This window comes from Siniperca chuatsi, linkage group LG21, assembly GCF_020085105.1.
Source record: "Siniperca chuatsi isolate FFG_IHB_CAS linkage group LG21, ASM2008510v1, whole genome shotgun sequence".
Taxonomy (NCBI): domain Eukaryota; kingdom Metazoa; phylum Chordata; class Actinopteri; order Centrarchiformes; family Sinipercidae; genus Siniperca; species Siniperca chuatsi.
In genome coordinates, this window is record NC_058062.1 from 147,501 (window position 1) to 166,384 (window position 18,884).

The 18,884-nt window shown below is 39.8% G+C and overlaps 1 protein-coding gene across 2 annotated transcripts in view; it reads right to left on the minus strand.

Annotated features, from left to right (window-relative positions):
* The window catches only part of crhr1 (corticotropin releasing hormone receptor 1), a 53,284-nt gene that overhangs the window by 11,182 nt on the left and 23,218 nt on the right, over positions 1-18,884 (minus strand). For both annotated transcript variants that reach the window (XM_044181951.1, XM_044181950.1), the window contains exons 5-6: positions 16,426-16,508; positions 8,968-9,074 (exon numbers count right to left, since the gene is read on the minus strand). In XM_044181951.1, coding sequence (XP_044037886.1) covers positions 8,968-9,074; positions 16,426-16,508 — 190 coding nt within the window. The remainder of the gene's footprint in view (positions 1-8,967; positions 9,075-16,425; positions 16,509-18,884) is intronic.

Here is an 18,884-nt window from a genome sequence, read left to right on the forward strand (position 1 = left end):
CACGTGTAACTAACCACACACACACGTGTAACTAACCACACACACACACACATGTGTAACTAACCACACACACACACACACACGTGTAACTAACTACACACACACGTGTGTAACTAACCACACACACACACACACACGTGTAACTAACCACACACACACACACACACACACACACGTGTAACTAACACACACACACACACGTGTAACTAACCACACACACACACATGTGTAACTAACCACACACACACACACGTGTAACTAACCACACACACACACATGTGTAACTAACCACACACACACATGTGTAACTAACCACACACACACACACGTGTAACTAACCACACACACACACACACACACACACACACGTGTAACTAACCACACACACACACACGTGTAACTAACCACACACACACACACATGTGTAACTAACCACACACACACACACACACGTGTAACTAACCACACACACACGTGTAACTAACCACACACACACACGTGTAACTAACCACACACACACACACACACGTGTAACTAACCACACACACACACACACACGTGTAACTAACCACACACACACACACGTGTAACTAACCACACACACACACACATGTGTAACTAACCACACACACACACACACACGTGTAACTAACCACACCTGTAACAGGCAGACAATACTTTAGCTCTAAATGTTGACTCAGTTTGCAAACACTTATTTCACAGTGTCCTGAAGTACACCTGTACAAAAGGACATAGGTGTGCTTTCAGAAGTGTGGGTGTCTGTATTATTATTATTATTATTATTATTATTATTATTATTATTATTATTATATACACTCAGTAGCGACTTTATTAGGTACACCTCCAGCCATAACATCTATCTTTATGAAGTTTATAATGTTTAGTTTGTTTGTTTCTCTGTTTATTACAGAGCTCACAGTTAAAGCTGCTGTTGTTTCTAATGTTAATGAGCTGGTCAGAATATTAGGAACCCCTCTGAACATACTGCAGTCCAGTACAACACCATCACTAACTATGAGCTCAATGTTAACACACTGAACTGAATTAACTCCTCAATGACAGAGTCAACGCAAGAAAGAAGGACTTCTTTCTGCGGATTGTTATGATTTGACTCCAGAGTCTGTGATCAGAACTGCATCCAGAGCAACGGTCTGTTATTCGTAGCTTTTCAGAAATAACAGACCGTACTATGCCGTAATTGACCAATCAGAATAGAGTATTCAACAAAGCTGTGTAATAAATCTATTTTTATATAGCCTGCATTCATATAAATTTAAATAAATTTACAACTAACAACAAAAGTATGAAATACAATAAAAGTGGTTGTTGTGTGTAGTATAAAATCAGTGACTAGATAAATAAGAAATAGAAATACAATGTAAAGCTCTGTAATGCCTATAATGTTCTTTATTCTGGTGTTGATTAGAAATAGAAAGAATCAAGGTAAACCCGTCTAATCTGTTACCTGTATCACGACAACCTCAGACTGCCCCAAGGGCATCTATTGTCTCTGCAAAGAGATAACACTTTGTAATTTTTTGAAAAGATCAGTTTCATATTGAAAAGTGCTATTTGTTAACCATTTACAGAACTCCAAGATACTCTGCAAATTGTATTGATGACTGATGAACTACGGCCAGTTATGACCATTGAGGCCAACTTTTTTTTTATCATATCAGGGGATTTTAACATCCACATGCCACAGAACTTTTTGCACTGCTTGACACTTATGGTCTCTCGCAACATGTGATAGAGCCTATGCATGCTCCAGGCCACACTTTAGATTTGGTTATTTCTAAAGGTCTCGACATTTCTTCTGTTATGGTTATTAGGCCTGATCATTTCTGTGTTTTCTTTGATTTATTGATTGCACCGGATGTTCAAATTAGCTTTGTTTTTGTTAAGAAAAGGAATATAAATGTGTACTAGTGCTCAGTTTAAGGAGGCAATAATTATTTAACCAACCATGAATGCAGAGATAGTTCATTTACTCCTGGATAACTTTAACTTGAAAATTTTTAATGTCATGGATGCACCAGTAACAGTCAGAAAAACCTTGAGCAAACAGAAGGCACCGTGGTGAAATACCATGGGATAAAAGCCCTGAACAGAGAATGCAGGAAAGCCAAACATAAGGAGAAAAACTAAACTTCAAAAACTGACATATACAAACAAAGCTTTTGTAGTTTTAACTATGCGTTATACAGGGATGATTAACAGGAACATCAATACCTGCACTCTATTTGCCGTGGTTGATAAGCTTACAAACCCCCCAAAACAAATAGCCCCAGAACTTCTTTGCACAGAGAAATTTAATGAATTTGCTTGCTTCTTTAGTGGAGAAAAAAAATAACTATTTGTCGTCAACACCACACAGTCAAACAATGAAACTATGCCATCTCTATGACCACCTAGAAAGAATTTGACTATTATGTCACAATTGAATGCTATTGACCAAAAACCATTGAGGAAACAGATCGGCTGTCATGGGATTGTCCCGCAAGGGAGCAGGGAACACAAGGAATAGGACCCAATTGCAGGCAACGGAGGCAGACTGGTAAAATGCAATGCTATAATAAAGAATCAAAGCTTACACAGGTTTCCGGCAGGCAGAGGACAAAATCAGGGAAACAGTCCAACTAGGCAAACAAGTCCGACAGGGAGCAGGCAAAGTTGAAAAGTCCATAATCCAGGTAAGGTCCAAGGAAACAAAGGATCAATCCAACAGAACTCACAGGTAAGACATGCTGGGCCTTTGTTTCAACAAGGACACTACTCGCTATCCTGCATGACAACGTTTCAGATTCCAACCTGTGAAAAGAGTGCTTTCTCCTCACCTGAGCTCCAGCTTCCTGCCTCATGTTTCTCCTGTCTCCTGTGTGTTTGTCTCCAGCCTCTGATCTCCAACGCTGCTAAGCTAAGGATGGTATCAGTAGCCATTTTCCATACTTCTACTCACTGCTTGTATCCATCTTGTACAATAAACCATCTGTGTCTCCGGCCTACTCTGTCCGTAACAGCTTACTGCTTTCAGGCCCAAAGTCAATAGAAATAGCTGCCATTAAGCCTCTATTAAAAAAGAGAGCTCTGGATACCTCTGTGTTAAACAACTATAGACCTGTCTCAAATCTTCCTTTATAGCTAAGATCATCGAGAAAGTTGTTTTTAATCAACTCAGGAATTTTTTAACTCAAGTGGTCATTTTAACAAATTTCAATCAGGCTTCCAGCCTCAGCACAGTACTGAAACAGCTCTTAAAAGAGTGTTAAATAATGTATGGCTGAATACTGATACAGGTGAAATATCAATTCTGGTTTAACTAGATCTCAGAGTGGCATTTGACACTGTAGATCATAGAACACTGCTGGACAGATTGGACTCTCCGGAGCAGTCCTTAATTGGTTCAGATCTTATTTAGAAGGCTGGAGTTACTTATTCACCATTGGCAGTTATGAATCTAATAGAGTGGCTATGACATGCAGAATCACCCAGGGATCAGTTCTTGGACCTCTGCTGTTTAATATCTACATGCTGCCGTTGGGCCAAATTCTTCAGAACAACATTGCTTACAATTGTTATGCAGATGATACACAGATATATCTGGCTCTCTCACCAGACAATTTCAGCCCAATAGAATCACTGTCATTGTATAGAGCAGATCAATAATTAGATGAGCCAAAATGTTCTTCAATTAAATAAGGACATAACAGAGATTAATGTGTTTGGCAACAAAGAGAAGAGAATTAGTATTAGTAAGCAACTCAACTCTTGGGCTCTAAAAACCAAAGACCGAGTCCGAGGGACATCCGTTAAATATTTAAATCTTCTTTAAAGAGATTATTAACTATAAATATAAAAATGTGCAGAGAAGGTGTGGAACTTATTCTGCCCTGAGTAGTGTCTACAGGTCCCCACTATCTTCACCTGTAAGATAGGGCAGTTTGTATGTAGCCTGGGAGGTGACACCCAGGGCATATCAGTGCAACAATCACTGCTGCTTGCTGAGCTTATTGCTCTGAACACACAGTAATAATTCTTCTGAACATATGGATGGAAAAATATTATTTCTGCTGCACCATACAAAAGATTTTTTAAACTTGATTCTAAATACAAAGATGGTGGATGGTGGTCACCTGGACAGGAAACAGTCTTAACTTTAGAGAGAGATGGGTTAAAACATTTTCAGCAGCAGCTGCTTACAGTCAGTTTGTGACTCTGCTGAAGGTTGTAATGATTCCATCTCAAACACAGTAGGTTTGGTAACATATAAAAACTGAGGAGGTGGGAGCTTTAGTGTCAGACTAAAGGACAAAACACACTGCAGCTGGAAGACAAAGCATCAAAACATTAATTGTTTTCTATGGAAGCGACTGATGGCATCTTGACAAAACTCATCAGGATGAACCACCGTCCTGTTACTACAGCAGCTTTAGCACATTCACTGCATCGACAACAACTGCTTCTACTGCCTTTACTGAGCCTCTGCTTTGTGCTGCAGGCGTCAGCTGATGTGTGCTAACTAATGCTATGTTCAATTCAATTTATTTATATAGCGCCAATTCATAACAGAAGTTATCTCATTGCACTTTTCGTATAGAGCAGGTCCAGACCGAACTTTATAATATTTATTACAGAGAACCAACAAATCCCACCATGAGCAAGCATTTGGCAACATCGGCAAGAAAAAACTTCCTTTAAAAGGCAGAAACCTTGGACAGAACCAGACTCAGGGTGGGCGGCTATCCGCTGCTGCTGTGTTAGGTTTTGAGAGAGAGAGAGAGAGGGGAGGGGTTTGGGGAGGGGGGTGGTGGGAGAGGGAGGCACAATGCAAAGACCACGTAGAATTATTATTTTTTTTAAATAGTAAATAGTAATTGTAGTGTTAATATTAATAAGTTAGTAATAATAGGAATGACAGCTATAGGAAAAATAATGATAGTATTAGTAACAGAGCCAATAACAACAACTGTAGCAGCAGTTGTCGAGCAGGAACACGGGGGCAGCAGGTGGCCCACAACCACAGATCCAGACTCTGCAGTTCCGGAGGCAGAAATACCTGCTGAAAGCGACAGAAGGAGAGAAGAGAGGGACGAGAAAGCACAAAACTACGGGAGAGAGAAGATGTCGAGTTAGTAACATGCAGTAATGGGATAAAAATGCATACAGATGGAGAGGGAGAGGAGGAGAGAGGAAAGAGGTGCATCATGGGAAGTCTCTCAGCAGTCTAGGCCTATAGCAGCTTAACTAAGGGATGGTTCAGGACTCACACAAGCCAGCCCTAACTATAAGATTTATCAAAGAGGAAAGTCTTAAGCCTGCTCTTAAATGTGGAGATGGTGTCTGCCTCCCGAACCCAAACTGGGACCTGGTTCCACAGAAGAGGAGCTTGATAACTGAAGGCTCTGGCTCCCATTCTACTTTTGGAGACTCTAGGAACCACCAGTAACCCTGCATCCTCAGATCATAAGTGTTCTAGTCGGGTAATATGGTATTATGAGATCTTTAAGATACGATGGAGCCTGACCGTTAAGAGCTTTGTAGGTGAGGAGAAGGATTTCAAATTCTATTCTGGATTTTACAGGGAGCCAGTGCAGAGAAGCTATTGGAGAAATATGCTAGTTTTTGTCAGTACACGTGCTGCAGCATTCTGGTCTTAAGGGACTTATTCGGGCAGCCGGATAATAAGGAATTGCAGTAGTCCAGCCTAGAAGTAACAAATGTGTGACGGGCTATTTCCTAGAAGAAGTGCATATCAGTGCAAACCATGCAAAACCAAACAAAAAGTACAATAACAAACTATAACTCTGATGATATTTTATATTTTCTTCTGGTCAACAAATGACATGTGCAGTTTCAAACCAACACTGAATATATTTATACTAATACAATACTAGTATTGTGTGTGTATAAAGCCTGATGTATCTTATTTCTCTGTGTCATAGAGTCTTAAAGTTTGTTGTGTCATGTGTTTGGACCCGAGTAAACCTGCTTACAAGTCTAGTTTAAAATTAAACTACAGTATATATTTTTAAGGAAGACTTATGTCTTCAGTAGGAACCAATGGGCTTGGAACTGAGAGCAACAGACAGGAAGTCAGATAGTATTGAGAGATGCACTAACATATTGATGGTTTTAATAGCCAGGACTGTAATGAATAGGTATAAAAACCTTGTTTTTGTTAGAGAAGAGAGTCTTCATCAGAGTGAAACACTCTGTTTTCTGTTTGACATTATTATGAGTCACATCAATTGTACAGTTCATTAACATATTTACTCCTAACAGGTTACATCTTCAGTCACACTGGTTTATTTGCTCGTTCGACGGGGCATGTTTGAACATTTTCACTATTTATTCCTGTTTATTTAATGAAACTCTGTCATATCTACTGTGTGTATTTGATGTAGAGTCAAACATTTTAAATTGTTGTTGTTTTAAACAGGTACTTTTTTCTTCTTCTGACCATATAAATTTCAGATACATCCACATAAACTTGAGTTTTTGATGTAAAATTAACATTTAGTACTTTAGTACTTTTAGTAGCGCTTCTCATCTAATCAAAACTAGGGGACTATTTCATACCAGTGTTTATAAAGTTTAGTGAGCGCCTGCTGTTATCGATCAGGGAAACTGAAAAGTGTAAAACTGGAATTAACAGGTGATTGAAAATATTTCTATTAAAAACTGAAAAGGTTTTGAATTGAGTGACATCACTCTGAGGTCCAGCAGCCATCGGGGTTGTGGAGGGAATGTTTTCAATTTCCTGCAATTCAGAACAGCAGCTTCATCTTTTCATCCATACATATTTAATCTGTCAGATTGTCTGTATCATCATCATCTTCTTCTCTCAGTCTGAGATGTCTCTGTGACATTAAAAGAGAAGGGGATTTTTCTTGGACCCCCTCAGATGCTTCAATAAAACTAATAGTAAAGTCAAATACTGAATAAATATATCATAGTAAATTGTAATAAATGTGTTAAATTCAACATATATTAAACTGGATTAAAAATGTTTAGCCTACTTCAATGATAATTTCACACTAATAACAATGTAAGTAGGGTTGTATTATTATTAGGTTATTTAATGTGTCACCTAAAGAGCAGTTAGCGAGGTCTAGAGCTCAGAGCTCTGTTGGTGCACTGATGAATTAGTGTTGTGGAAGAAAACATGGAGGAAGTGTTGAGTTTGTATTAACTGGGGATATGTCCCATGTCTTATATAAACATGTTCCAAATAAAGGCCCCTATTAGAGAATTTATAGTAAAGTGAGACTCTTAAAAGTGAATGACACGAAGAGATTCAGATTCTAATTAAAAACAACAAAACAGGTTGAGATGTGACACAGAAACGGACTGAAGCTTCATTTCATCTGTGAGTCTCTGATCCTTCTAATCCTCAGAATCTGTTTGATCCTTAATCCTCCAACAATGACTGGACATCACCCAGCACACACACACTGAACACACTGAACACACACACACACTGGTTTGTTGATGTATTTGTGAGGATCAGAGGAGCAGACAGAATCCAGATCCTTCAGGTTCATTAGAGTCTCAATCAGCTGATCAGCCAGATGGTCTCAGTTCAGTCGGAGGTTTGTTTACCTGCTGTTTTATTTCACTGCAGACTGAATCTCTTCCCTCAACCTCTCATTTTATTTCCAACTCCGGCTCTGATTGGCTCTGATCAGGTCTAGTCTAACTTTTCATTTGCTGGTTCAGGTCTTTACAGCGGTGGATGTTTATCTGATAGCTGATAGTCTGCTCCTGATCCGACCCCTCCTCTCTAACATCAGTAAAGACTGCCAGTGTGTGAGTCAGGGATGAATTATAAGAACTAGATACTGGACTCAGAGATGGCTCCCAGTCACAGTTACAGTAGTAACAGCAGCAGCTACAGGAGGTCCAGACCCAGCATCAACAAATGATGAGGCCGAACATTCAAAGCAAACTGTTGCTCATCAGTCACCACCACATGAACCGCTACCCACCGGATGAACTGTGGGGAAAACCAAGGAAAGATTCAGAACCAGAATCCTGGACTGCGGTCATGACAGAGCTCTTTTAGTAGCTTTGGTTTGCTAAATGCCTGAAATTCCTCAGGACTAAAGTGTCTCAGGACTAAAGCATGTCAGGACTTAAGTGCCTCAGATTTGAATTCAAGTTTTCAGGGACTTTAAAGTAAACAGACTCAGTCTGTAACAGGATAGAGTTACAAACAGGTCAGGAAGTTACTGCTGTCAGACATTTAGGGAGACAGGTAGGGAGATAGGTAGGCAAGCAGATAAACAGACAATTAAAAAGAGAGTTAAGGCCTCAACACACCACAATTTAAAACGTTGAAATTTTGTGGCAAAATCAATCAATTCTAATGGAATTGCCGTGATCAGCAGGAGGAGGTAAAATTAATCCACACAAGTTTCCTGGGTAGAGTTTAACTTTGGTGAACTTTGACACGCCAATATGTGCAGTTGACCGATAGAAAGCCATCCTGACAGAGCTGAGCTCTGAGTGGACGGAGAGCTGGAGAGTTCAAAATGGAGGAACCATGGTAGCTTATTAGCTGTGTGTCACCATCAAGTTTTATTGGAGCTCCTCTGTCGGAGTATAAACTGTTCCACAACAGAGACCTGGTTTACACAAGTTAGGAGTCAGGAGGACATCATGCTGGTACAGTTGTTAATAAACTCTGGAGACTTATTGTGTTGTTAGGCACCGAGCTAAGCTAAGGAGCTAACAAGCTTTATCATCTCTCTTTAATACTTTTTATTGAATGAAACGACTGAGTGACTGAGCTAACCGTTAGCCCCGCGAGTAGTCACTACATCACCAAGCTTCCAGTCCCAAACTATTTCACATGGATGAGCGAATGTCACTTTGTGGTGTGACCGCCATGTTAGACAGACAGACAGACAGGTGGAAAGACAAATTGATAGACAGGTACATTACCTTAGTCTCATGAAGAGTGTGAAGGCGAGTAACAGAGCTCCCAGAGAGATACAGTGACCCAGGTAGTTGATGATCACAGCAACCTGATAATGAACTTTACTCTTCCTCTGAACACACAGAAAACATACACACACAGCAGTTAGTTGTGTTTATTTGTTTGCACAATATATTATAATATAAACCATCAGAGCAAACTTCTAACAGGTAAAAACACAAAGAAAGAATCAGACAGTAACAGTAGATGTTCTGCAGAGACAAAAAGAGGACAGAAGTAAACACAAAGACAACAGTCATCGATCATCTGTTTCTGGTGTAACTTCAAAATAAGTGAGGAATTTCTGAACACTTTTTAAAATCTCTAACGTTAACACATTAATGAGGATTTAATTTCAGATTCCACCAGCTCTGTGAGAATTTCTAAACATGAAGCTGACTGTTCATAGTTTAGTGGCTGTAAATGATAATAAATATGCTGAAATAATAATTAAAGACATAAGGTAGAGTGTTTTTGAAATTATGAACAACCTGCAGTTTGTTGATGTGGAAAAAAATCATGTCAGAATTTAATTTTATTCTTTTATTACATTTTATCTAATTTTATTTAAGGATTAACCTGCTTGGTTCGGTTAAAAAAAACTCTAGTGTGTTTGCCTGCTGAGTTTGGTTTCTTTGTTCTGGTATGAAAGCTGTCAGTTAGACTCTGGTGTGGACCAAACAACTGGACAGAGACCAACTGAAAAGGAGGATCTCAGTCTGGTTCCAAGTGAACTTTGGTGGTTCGTTTGTGGTGTGAAAGGAAACGGATCAACCACAGGATTTTCTGCCAGTATATCTGTGATTTTAACATTAACTACTAATAAATCCATCTGCAGATTGTGAAGTGTTCAGGAAGTGATATTATGTACTGTATAAATGTATGTAAATCATTTGGTAACCAATGTAACACATATGCACTTTAGCAGGTGAGTGCAGGATTTTCTCTAACTGCTGCTGACTGATCGATTAAACTTTGATGTGTTTATATCCTCTGTGAACTTCATAATTTCATTTAAGGACCACTGTGTAAGATTTAGGGGGATCTATGGCAGAAATATTGGTAGAAAAGGAATATGATGTTCAAAAGTATGTTTTCATTAGTATATAATCACTTGACAATAAGAATCGTTGTGTTTTCGTTACCTTAGAATAAGCCCTTTACAGTGGTGTGAAAAAGTGTTTGCCTCCTTTCTGATTTCTTATTTTTTTGCATGTTTGTCACACTTAAATGTTTCAGATTATCAAACTAATGTCACAAGTAAACACAAAATGCAGTTTTTAAATGAAGGCTGTTATTATTAAGGGAAAACAAAATCCAAACCTACATGGCCCTGTGTGAAAAAGTGATTGCCCCCTAAACCTAATAACTGGTTGGGCCACCCTTATGGCATGACCTTAAAAAGGCAGTTCATGCTCGAAAACCCTCCAATGTGGCTGAATTATAACAATTCCGCAAAAATGAGTGGACCACCTTTTCCACCGTGTCCGCCATGTTGCATCGCCATGTTTCTACAGTAGCCCAGAACGGACAAACCAATCACTGGCTCTAGAGAGGTCCTTTCGCGTTTTTTAGCAACTAGTCCCCAGACCTCTGTAACTAGTCCTCAGACCTCTGGAGACCAGTTGGAAAAAATTTGCTGTGCTCAGTAATCAACTTTCAATCTTAAAGTTACTTTAATTGTTTCAGTTGCTGTGTGAACTCATTATAATGTGTGTGTTTGTGTGAAGTGCTGTTGCCGTGGCGACGGCTGCATTCTGACTTTCCATCTCTGTGGTGTTTTTGTTTTTATGAATAGAAATGATGCCAAAACTTGTAAACAAACCAACAAAGAAGCAATCCTCAGAGTGTGTATGTGTCCTCTGATAATTAATATTTATGCAACTTTTCTTTTATCCACAGTCTCCTTTGACTCTAAACAAACAAACACACACACACACACCTTTCTCTCTTATTAATTACAGCTCTATGATTGGTCGGCAGCCAACTCTGCCGTCCAATCATAGAGCAGAGCAGGAAACAGGTGACAGATTCTCTCAGTGGGAAAGAGATAGAGAGACTAACTGAGTTACATGACAGAACATATGGCACACACACACTGTGGGTCCAGATGGTTCACACTGATCTCTCTGGACGTTAACGTTCACACTGAAGTTTTCATCCATGAACCATGGATCCACTCATCCATGGTTTCACACTCGTCTCGGATTGGTTAAGGTTCGTTTGTTTGCTGATGTTTGTGTGTTTATTTGTTTATATGTGTGTGTGTATTGGTAGTCTAGATGTGCTGAGCTGGTTGTTTCTTTGCAGCTGAAGTTATTTGTGCAGATCAGACAGTCAGACACAGAAGACCTGTCATAACAAAACAAAGTCTAAAGATCCATTTTTTTGGCTTTTTGTTCTCCAAAAACATAGAAATATGTCCACCTCATGGTTTGTGTGTCCTGTGATGCTAACAGTTGTTGTTAGGGGCAACAGCTGCTGGTAAATTGGCCACAGGCAAAGACTCAGGGTCACGTTTACTCATTCACTCCTCCCTCTATAACAGACACTCTGGGAGCAGTAAATTCAGATTTCTGACACTTATTCAGAATCAGAATCAGCTTTATTTGCCAGTTATGTGTACACATACAAGGAATTTGACTCTGGTTTTTCGTTGCTCTCAATATTCATACACAGAAATACAGCTAAAACAAGGAGAACAAGCTCAACAAGGTAAACAAACATCAAGCTACTTTGTGCAAATATATAGATATATACAGTATATATTTTGGAAAAGTACAAGACAATTAGTGCAATGTTGCAGAGTGCAAATGATGCTGAAATAAATCTGATTAATGTAACAGGTTGCTTTATAAGAGGTAGGTGGATATGACAGTATATACAGTATGTACAGCGTGTGTAGATTTAAAAAGTGATAATATTTACAAACACAATTAGATAAATTATAGATGATGTTTGTGTCACAGGGTTGTTCCTGACACTGTGTGATTAGTGTTAGTGTTCATCAGAGCGACAGTCTGCGGGTAGAAACTGTTCTAGTTGTTTTGGCATACAGTGCTCTGTAGCGCCTCGCAGAGGGGAGAAGGGGGAACATGTTGTGTCCAGGGTGTGATGGATCTGCAGTGATGTTTCCTGACTCTGGACCTGTACAAGTCCTGAATGGAGGGCAGGTTGGCACCGATGATCTTCTCTGCAGTCCCGACTGTCCGTTAGTCTGTTCCTCAGAATCAGAAATACTTTATTGATCCCCGAGGGAAAACTCTTTTGTTACAGCTGGTCACTGTCACGTCAGTGCACACAGGAATAGAAGTACTAAGCAAAAAATATAATACACTATAATACAGGTAAGATAAATTAAGTACCAAGTGGATATAAGTATAAAATTAAAATAAGTGTCCTGTTTGGTGGCCGATCCAAACCAGGCAGTGATGGATGCAGAGGACAGACTGGATTATTGCAGAGTAGAACTGGATCAGCAGGTCCTGAGGCAGGTTGAACTTCCTGAGCTGGTGCAGGAGATACATCCTCTGTTGGGCCTTTTTGATGATGGAGTCAATCTTGGACACCTACTTTAGGTCCTGGGATACTGTGGATCCCAGAAACCTAAAGGCTTCCATAGTAGACACAGTGCTGTTGGATATGGTGATGGGGGGTCAGTGTTGGGGGGCTTCTCCTGAAGTCCACTGTAATCTCCACATTTTTGAGCATGTTTGGCTCCAGGTTATTCTGATTGCACCAGAGGGCCGGCTGTTCAACCTCCCATCTGTATGCAGACTCGTCACCATCCTGGATGAGGCCGATGACCGCCTCCGGTCTGTCAGGAGACAGATGAGTTTGTGATCCACTGACAGGTGGGGGCTGGGACAGTGAGCTGGGTGTTTTGGTGTGAAGGATGTCTGGGATGATGGTGTTGAAATCTGAGCTGAAGTCCACAAACAGGGTCCTTACATGCCGTAGGTGAGGGAAGGATCCTTGAAAATTTTGCTAGTCACCAAACCTCTTCTGCTAGTCCTCAGACCCAATTTGCTGGTCTACAGACCAGTTAAGAGACTACCTTGGCTACCTTAAGCCACGGTCAAACCCTACACCCTTTCTCTGCCTCAGGACGATTGGCTGCCCATCACAAAGGGCCCTGTGGTCCCTCGTTTAGATTTTCAGCATGATCAAGCGGAGAACACGTCACGTTCTGACCATCTTACTCCACAACTTCCAGGTTCAGTCCTATAACCTGTGCCCCTGGTTCTCAATGCTCTGGCTCTAGCTAAGGTGATATTTCTTGATTACAGAGAACTTCTACAATTACATTAGTACCTGTTTATTTAACGTAGAAAAGGTTTCAGTCATAGTCATCTGGACACTGTTTTCAGAAACAAGACGTTTTGGCTCCCATCCGGAAGTCATTCTCAATTGTGAAAATGGTCTGAGAACTCAGAAATTTAAGATAATCTGTGTAATCTGTGTAATCTGTATAAAGATCCTTTGTAGTTTTTCAGACAGTCCAGTCCAGTACATAAGGGATGGAGACACCGCATCTAAAAGCTACAAACCGCACATTTGAAGACAGTGAGGTGAAGATTCTAAGTAGAGAGAAGAGTTGGTTTGAAAGAGGAGTCAAAGAAGCCATTTTTGTGAAAAAAGAAAACCCCTCTTTGAACAGAAATGGTGGTCTGAGATTCAACCTGCCAACGTTTACCACAGTGTATTAGCACCATGGTCAAGCCAATCACATGCTAATCAGGTACTTAACAGTGATGAGGGAGGTGCAGCCAGAAAACAATAGGCCTGATTACTGATTACTGGGCCATCATGGAAACAAAAGAAGGTCAGTTTCAGGTGAAACTAGGCAGGGTAAACAGCAGATACTCAGGTAGACTCCTTCCTGAGGGCGGGTCTTAAACAACACAGAGTAGCTTACATTTCTGAGTTCTCAGACCATTTTCACAAATGAGAATGACTTCCGGATGGGAGCCGAAACGTCTTGATTCTGAAAACAGTGTCCAGACGACTACGACTGAAACCTTTTCTATGATGGAACACTCCTGGACGAATGAGGGACGACACCGTCTTACCTGTTTATTTACAAATTTTTGCTATCTGAGTTACACATCAGTAGTCGTTTCAAAACCATCTAAGTGAACTTTGCTGTCCTGGGTGACAAAGCCTTGAGGGCAGTTTAGTTTCTGTGGAACCATTTTCGTTCACCATGGTGGTGGTGCTGGTTAGTTTAATGGTGACTCTTACCAGTAACAAGTTAGGTTTACTACAGACTGACAGACTGACAAACAGGTTTAACTAAGTTGTTTGAGGTCAACAAACAGTCAGAACAAATCTATGCCCTCTGAGTGTGTGTGATCCATTATAGATGCCAGTATCAGAAAAACACATTATCACCCAATAGATGTGTTAACTTCTACACACATACACACACAAACACACACACTAACACACACTATCTCTGGTCCTAAAAGTGTTTTCTTGTTTTATACGTCTGTGGGGACATACGTGTGCTCTGTCTCGGTCTGTTGGGACAAACATGAAGTCTTTTCATCTTTTAAGAGGAACTGAACACTAAATCCACTTTTTTGTCAGTAAATCATATGTACAGTCTGTAGTGTTTATTGTAACAGCAGTCAGTCTTTTTACAGCCAGTAATTCAAAAATTAAAATAAAATCATCCAAAACTATCTGCAATAATCTGTCACGCTGTCCTCTATGTGTTGTAATTCAGGTTTGGTTTGATGAAGCTTAAAACAAGGTGTCAAGGTGCTTTTCAACTCTTCTGTTTTATTTTCTGTGACTATAAATATAATTCAAAGGCTCTAAAATCAAACGATTTGAACTAATAATGATTATTCCACATCTGGTTTCTGAATGCTGCTTTCAATTGCAGTTTGTTCATTCATGTTTTCAAAGTCAAGTACACTGAACACTTGATGTTCAAAAGGTTTGAAGTCTATAAGAAACTGTTGCTAGGCAACAAACAATAAAAACACTCCTCTCGTATTTTTAAAACATCATCATCATCTTCATCATTACATCACCTACAATAACTTTAATGTCCTAGACAAGACTAGAGGTAATGATCAGTGTATTGTGTTGGGATTTACAATGGTTAAAGTGGCACCAAACGGTGTAGGTGCGATCAATTAATTATGGCAATCAGAATTATCAAAGATAATCAGAAATAATAACTTTAATTCAATTTAAGTCCTCGGGGGCACCACTCTTCTTAAAGAAGAGAAATAGCCAATGAATTGATTCAGTCTCATAAAATACACTAAACTATCAATTTGGAACTCAGATTAATAATTAAATTAATAACTATAACCAGAATAACCATCAATAGCTAGTAGGTTGATGGATTTGGAGTTCAGCATAGCAGAGGCTGGCAAATTATTCACGCTTGTGCAACATTAAAGAAACCAGCATAATTATACACAAGCATTTATAAAAGATAAACAAAGCAAAAACACACATAATGAAGTCTAAATCTGAATGCACTAAACTACAGAACAAAGGGTGTGTGTCCAAAATGGCTGCTTGGGTCCAAGATGTCAAACAAAAGAAATCTAACTCAAAATGGCAGCTGGGCTAAGCAACAGTCACCTGGTTAGACAATGAAATGAAATTCAAAATCAGCCATGTATATATTCCTACGCAGAGATTCCTACGTGCTGCTTGTCTCCACAGTGAACGCCATTTCTTCATCGCTGTCATAATCACAAATTTTTAATGTTTTGTATTTGTTGTAATAAACTGCTCAAACTACGACCTAAACAGCTGATTTACGAGTGCTTAATACAGTGCGCTACAAAGACAGTATGTGTAGGAATAAGGAAGTCCTGCGGTTGAGAAAATGTAGTGCCAAAGGACAGGGCTGTCTGACAGCACGGTAAAGCAGTGATAATTTCTGCGCGTCTGTGGCGGAGCAGCTGTCTGCTGCACATCGACTACCATCTACTGTAGGTAACACACTGACTATCGATAAGTACCTCATACAGCCCCACTTAAAAAAAACCCGAACTATCCGTTTAAAGAGAGACAACACAATTGTTTAGTTTGTTTCGTCCTAAGTGAGCTGCTTCGTATGATTATCTCACGCAAACTATTCACTCTCTTAAACTGCTTTAACGTGGCTGCACTGTACAAATTCAGCAAACAGATTTTACCACCCATTGTTGCATTAATCCAAAATGTTTCCTCACTTCTTCTTCGGTGGTTTGGTGTCATGATTATCTGAATGATTTGTGTTAATAAAGTTGCACTTTTACATTTTGACTTCAGACAGATCATCAGGTCAAAAACATTTTTTTTAATCACATTTGAAGAGTAGTTCAGTCAAAAGTGTCAGCCCTAATCAGTGTATTGATCTGAGTGTAGTGATTGGTGGCTGTATTGATCAGTGTATTGATGAGTCTCACCAGGACGATGATCTCGGTGCACTGACTGTAGTTTCCTCGAGGAGCCCAGCTGCCGTTAGACTGACACTCTCTGTACACCCGGTCTGCACACACACACACACACACACAAACAGAGGGAGGATAATGATTATTTTAACATTATTATTTAGGGTTACAGCTGATTTACAATTTTTATGTCATAAAATCAAAACTTTAGAAAGCTGCTTGGAATGAAAATTCAAACATCTACAGTTTCATGACAACTGGGCAAACTGCATCAGCTGATGAAGATCGTGTGATATGATTGAAAGTTTCTGGATGGACCTTGTGGTGAGATTTTTTTTTGTCAGCAGTGGTGGAAGAAATATTCAGATCCTAAAGTAAAAGTAACAGACTGAGTGAATAAATGATGAGAATGAGGTATAAGATGAGAATAAAGTGAAGAGCTGAAAACATCACATCTGTGTGGAGCAAAGACGAGGCTGTAACCTTCCTCACATCAACACATGAAGCTGGAGCTCACTGTTAATGACATCATCTTGTTGTGTCCTCTTCTTCTGCAATATTTAAATTGCAGCAACTGGAGAATTAGCTCCACCAGCTGTTTATCTCCATCAACCAATGAACTCAAACTGTGTTTGCCCTTAGTTATGCTGCTATAGGCCTAGACTGCCGGGATACTTCCCATGATGCACCTCTTTCCTCTCTCCTCCTCTCCCTCTTCATCTGTATGCATTTTATCCATTACTGCATGTTACTAACTCGACATCTTCTCTCTCCCGTAGTTCTGTGCTTTCTCGTTTCTCTCCTCTCTCCTTCTGTCGCTTTCAGCAGGTATTTCTGCTTCTGGATCTGTGGTTGTGGGCCGCCTGCTGCCCCCGTGTTCCTGCAGAGTCTGGATCTGTGGTTGTGGGCCGCCTGCTGCCCCTGTGTTCCTGCAGAGTCTGGATCTGTGGTTGTGGGCCGCCTGCTGCCCCCGTGTTCCTGCAGAGTCTGGATCTGTGGTTGTGGGCCGCCTGCTGCCCCTGTGTTCCTGCAGAGTCTGGATCTGTGGTTGTGGGCCACCTGCTGCCCCTGTGTTCCTGCTCGACAGCTGCTGCTACAGTTGTTGTTTTGTTGAGTCCAGGATGGAAACTAAGGGGGACAGAGCTTTTGCTATCAGGGCCCCGAGGCTCTGGAACAACTTGCCTGAAGAAATTAGGTTGTCTGAGTCAGTCTTCGTTTAAGTCTCTTCTCAAAACACATTTTTATCTGAAAGCAGATCCTGATTTTACCTGAACTGGCTGTTTATTTTATTGCTTTTGTGTATATTATGTGTTCTATATATGTATTTCTATTTCTATTTTGTGGTATTTTATTTCTCTTGTTGTAAGGCACTTTGGACTTTGTTTTGATAAGTGCTCTATAAATAATGTTTTATTATTATTATTATTATTGTTATTGGCTCTGTTACTAATACTGACATTATTATTTCTATAGCTGCCTATTATTAATTTATTAATATTAACACTACAATTACAATTATACAATTTAAAAAATTCTAGGTGGTATTTGCATGGTTGCTGCCTGTCTACCTACCGGCCTGCCTGCCTGCCAACCAGTGTACCTGCCAGTAAGCCATATTAAATCATTGCACCTGTCTGCCTGTGCTGTCTGCGTTTGGGTCTTTTCCCTGTTTCCTGCATGCCAGCATTCATTACAAGCAGTGGGTGGAAACAAGTTAAATTCATGTTTTCTTTTGATGATTTTCTGGAAACTATTAAAATTTGAGCTTCATTTGGTTTAAACTTGACTATTGAGTTGTATTTTATAAAATGTTCATGTTGTTTTTACATTAATTATTTAACTTGCTAGTCACAAGTCAAATATTTTCCTCTGAAATATAGTGCAGTATAAAGTAAGTATAAAGTAACAGAAAAGTAAAGTACCAGTACTTGAAAACTGCACTTAAGTACAGTACTTGAGTAAATGTACTTTCCAACACTGTTCATCACCTGCAGTTTCTGAGGTAGAGAATAAACTTTCAACTTAATATCATAATCTTTTAAAATCAATCAACATTAGTTTAAACTGATCAGTGTCTTGTAGATTAAAAACTCCTGCACTCATAACTGATGAATCAAACACTGAAATATTAATTAATTTGTCTGCCACAAGCTGCTACAGCGTAACCACGGCAACACCAGAGCTGTAATTTGGTCCTAACTGGTGTCACAGTCTCCCCCATCCAGCTGGCTTCATGATCGATCAATAAGTCTGGGTTTAGCTGCTCCGCTAGCTGATAAGCTGAACGGATTAACACACCCACTCAGTACTGACCGGCAGCTAGCTCATTAGCCTGTTAGCTGAGTTAATGTTAGCTGACTGCTAACCAATCAGAGGATGGCGATTTGATTACATCAGTGGAGAGACAGTGAGGGTATTTCTCTGTGTGAAGAGATGATGAAGGTGGAGTGAGACATAGGCTCCAGCTGGTTTAA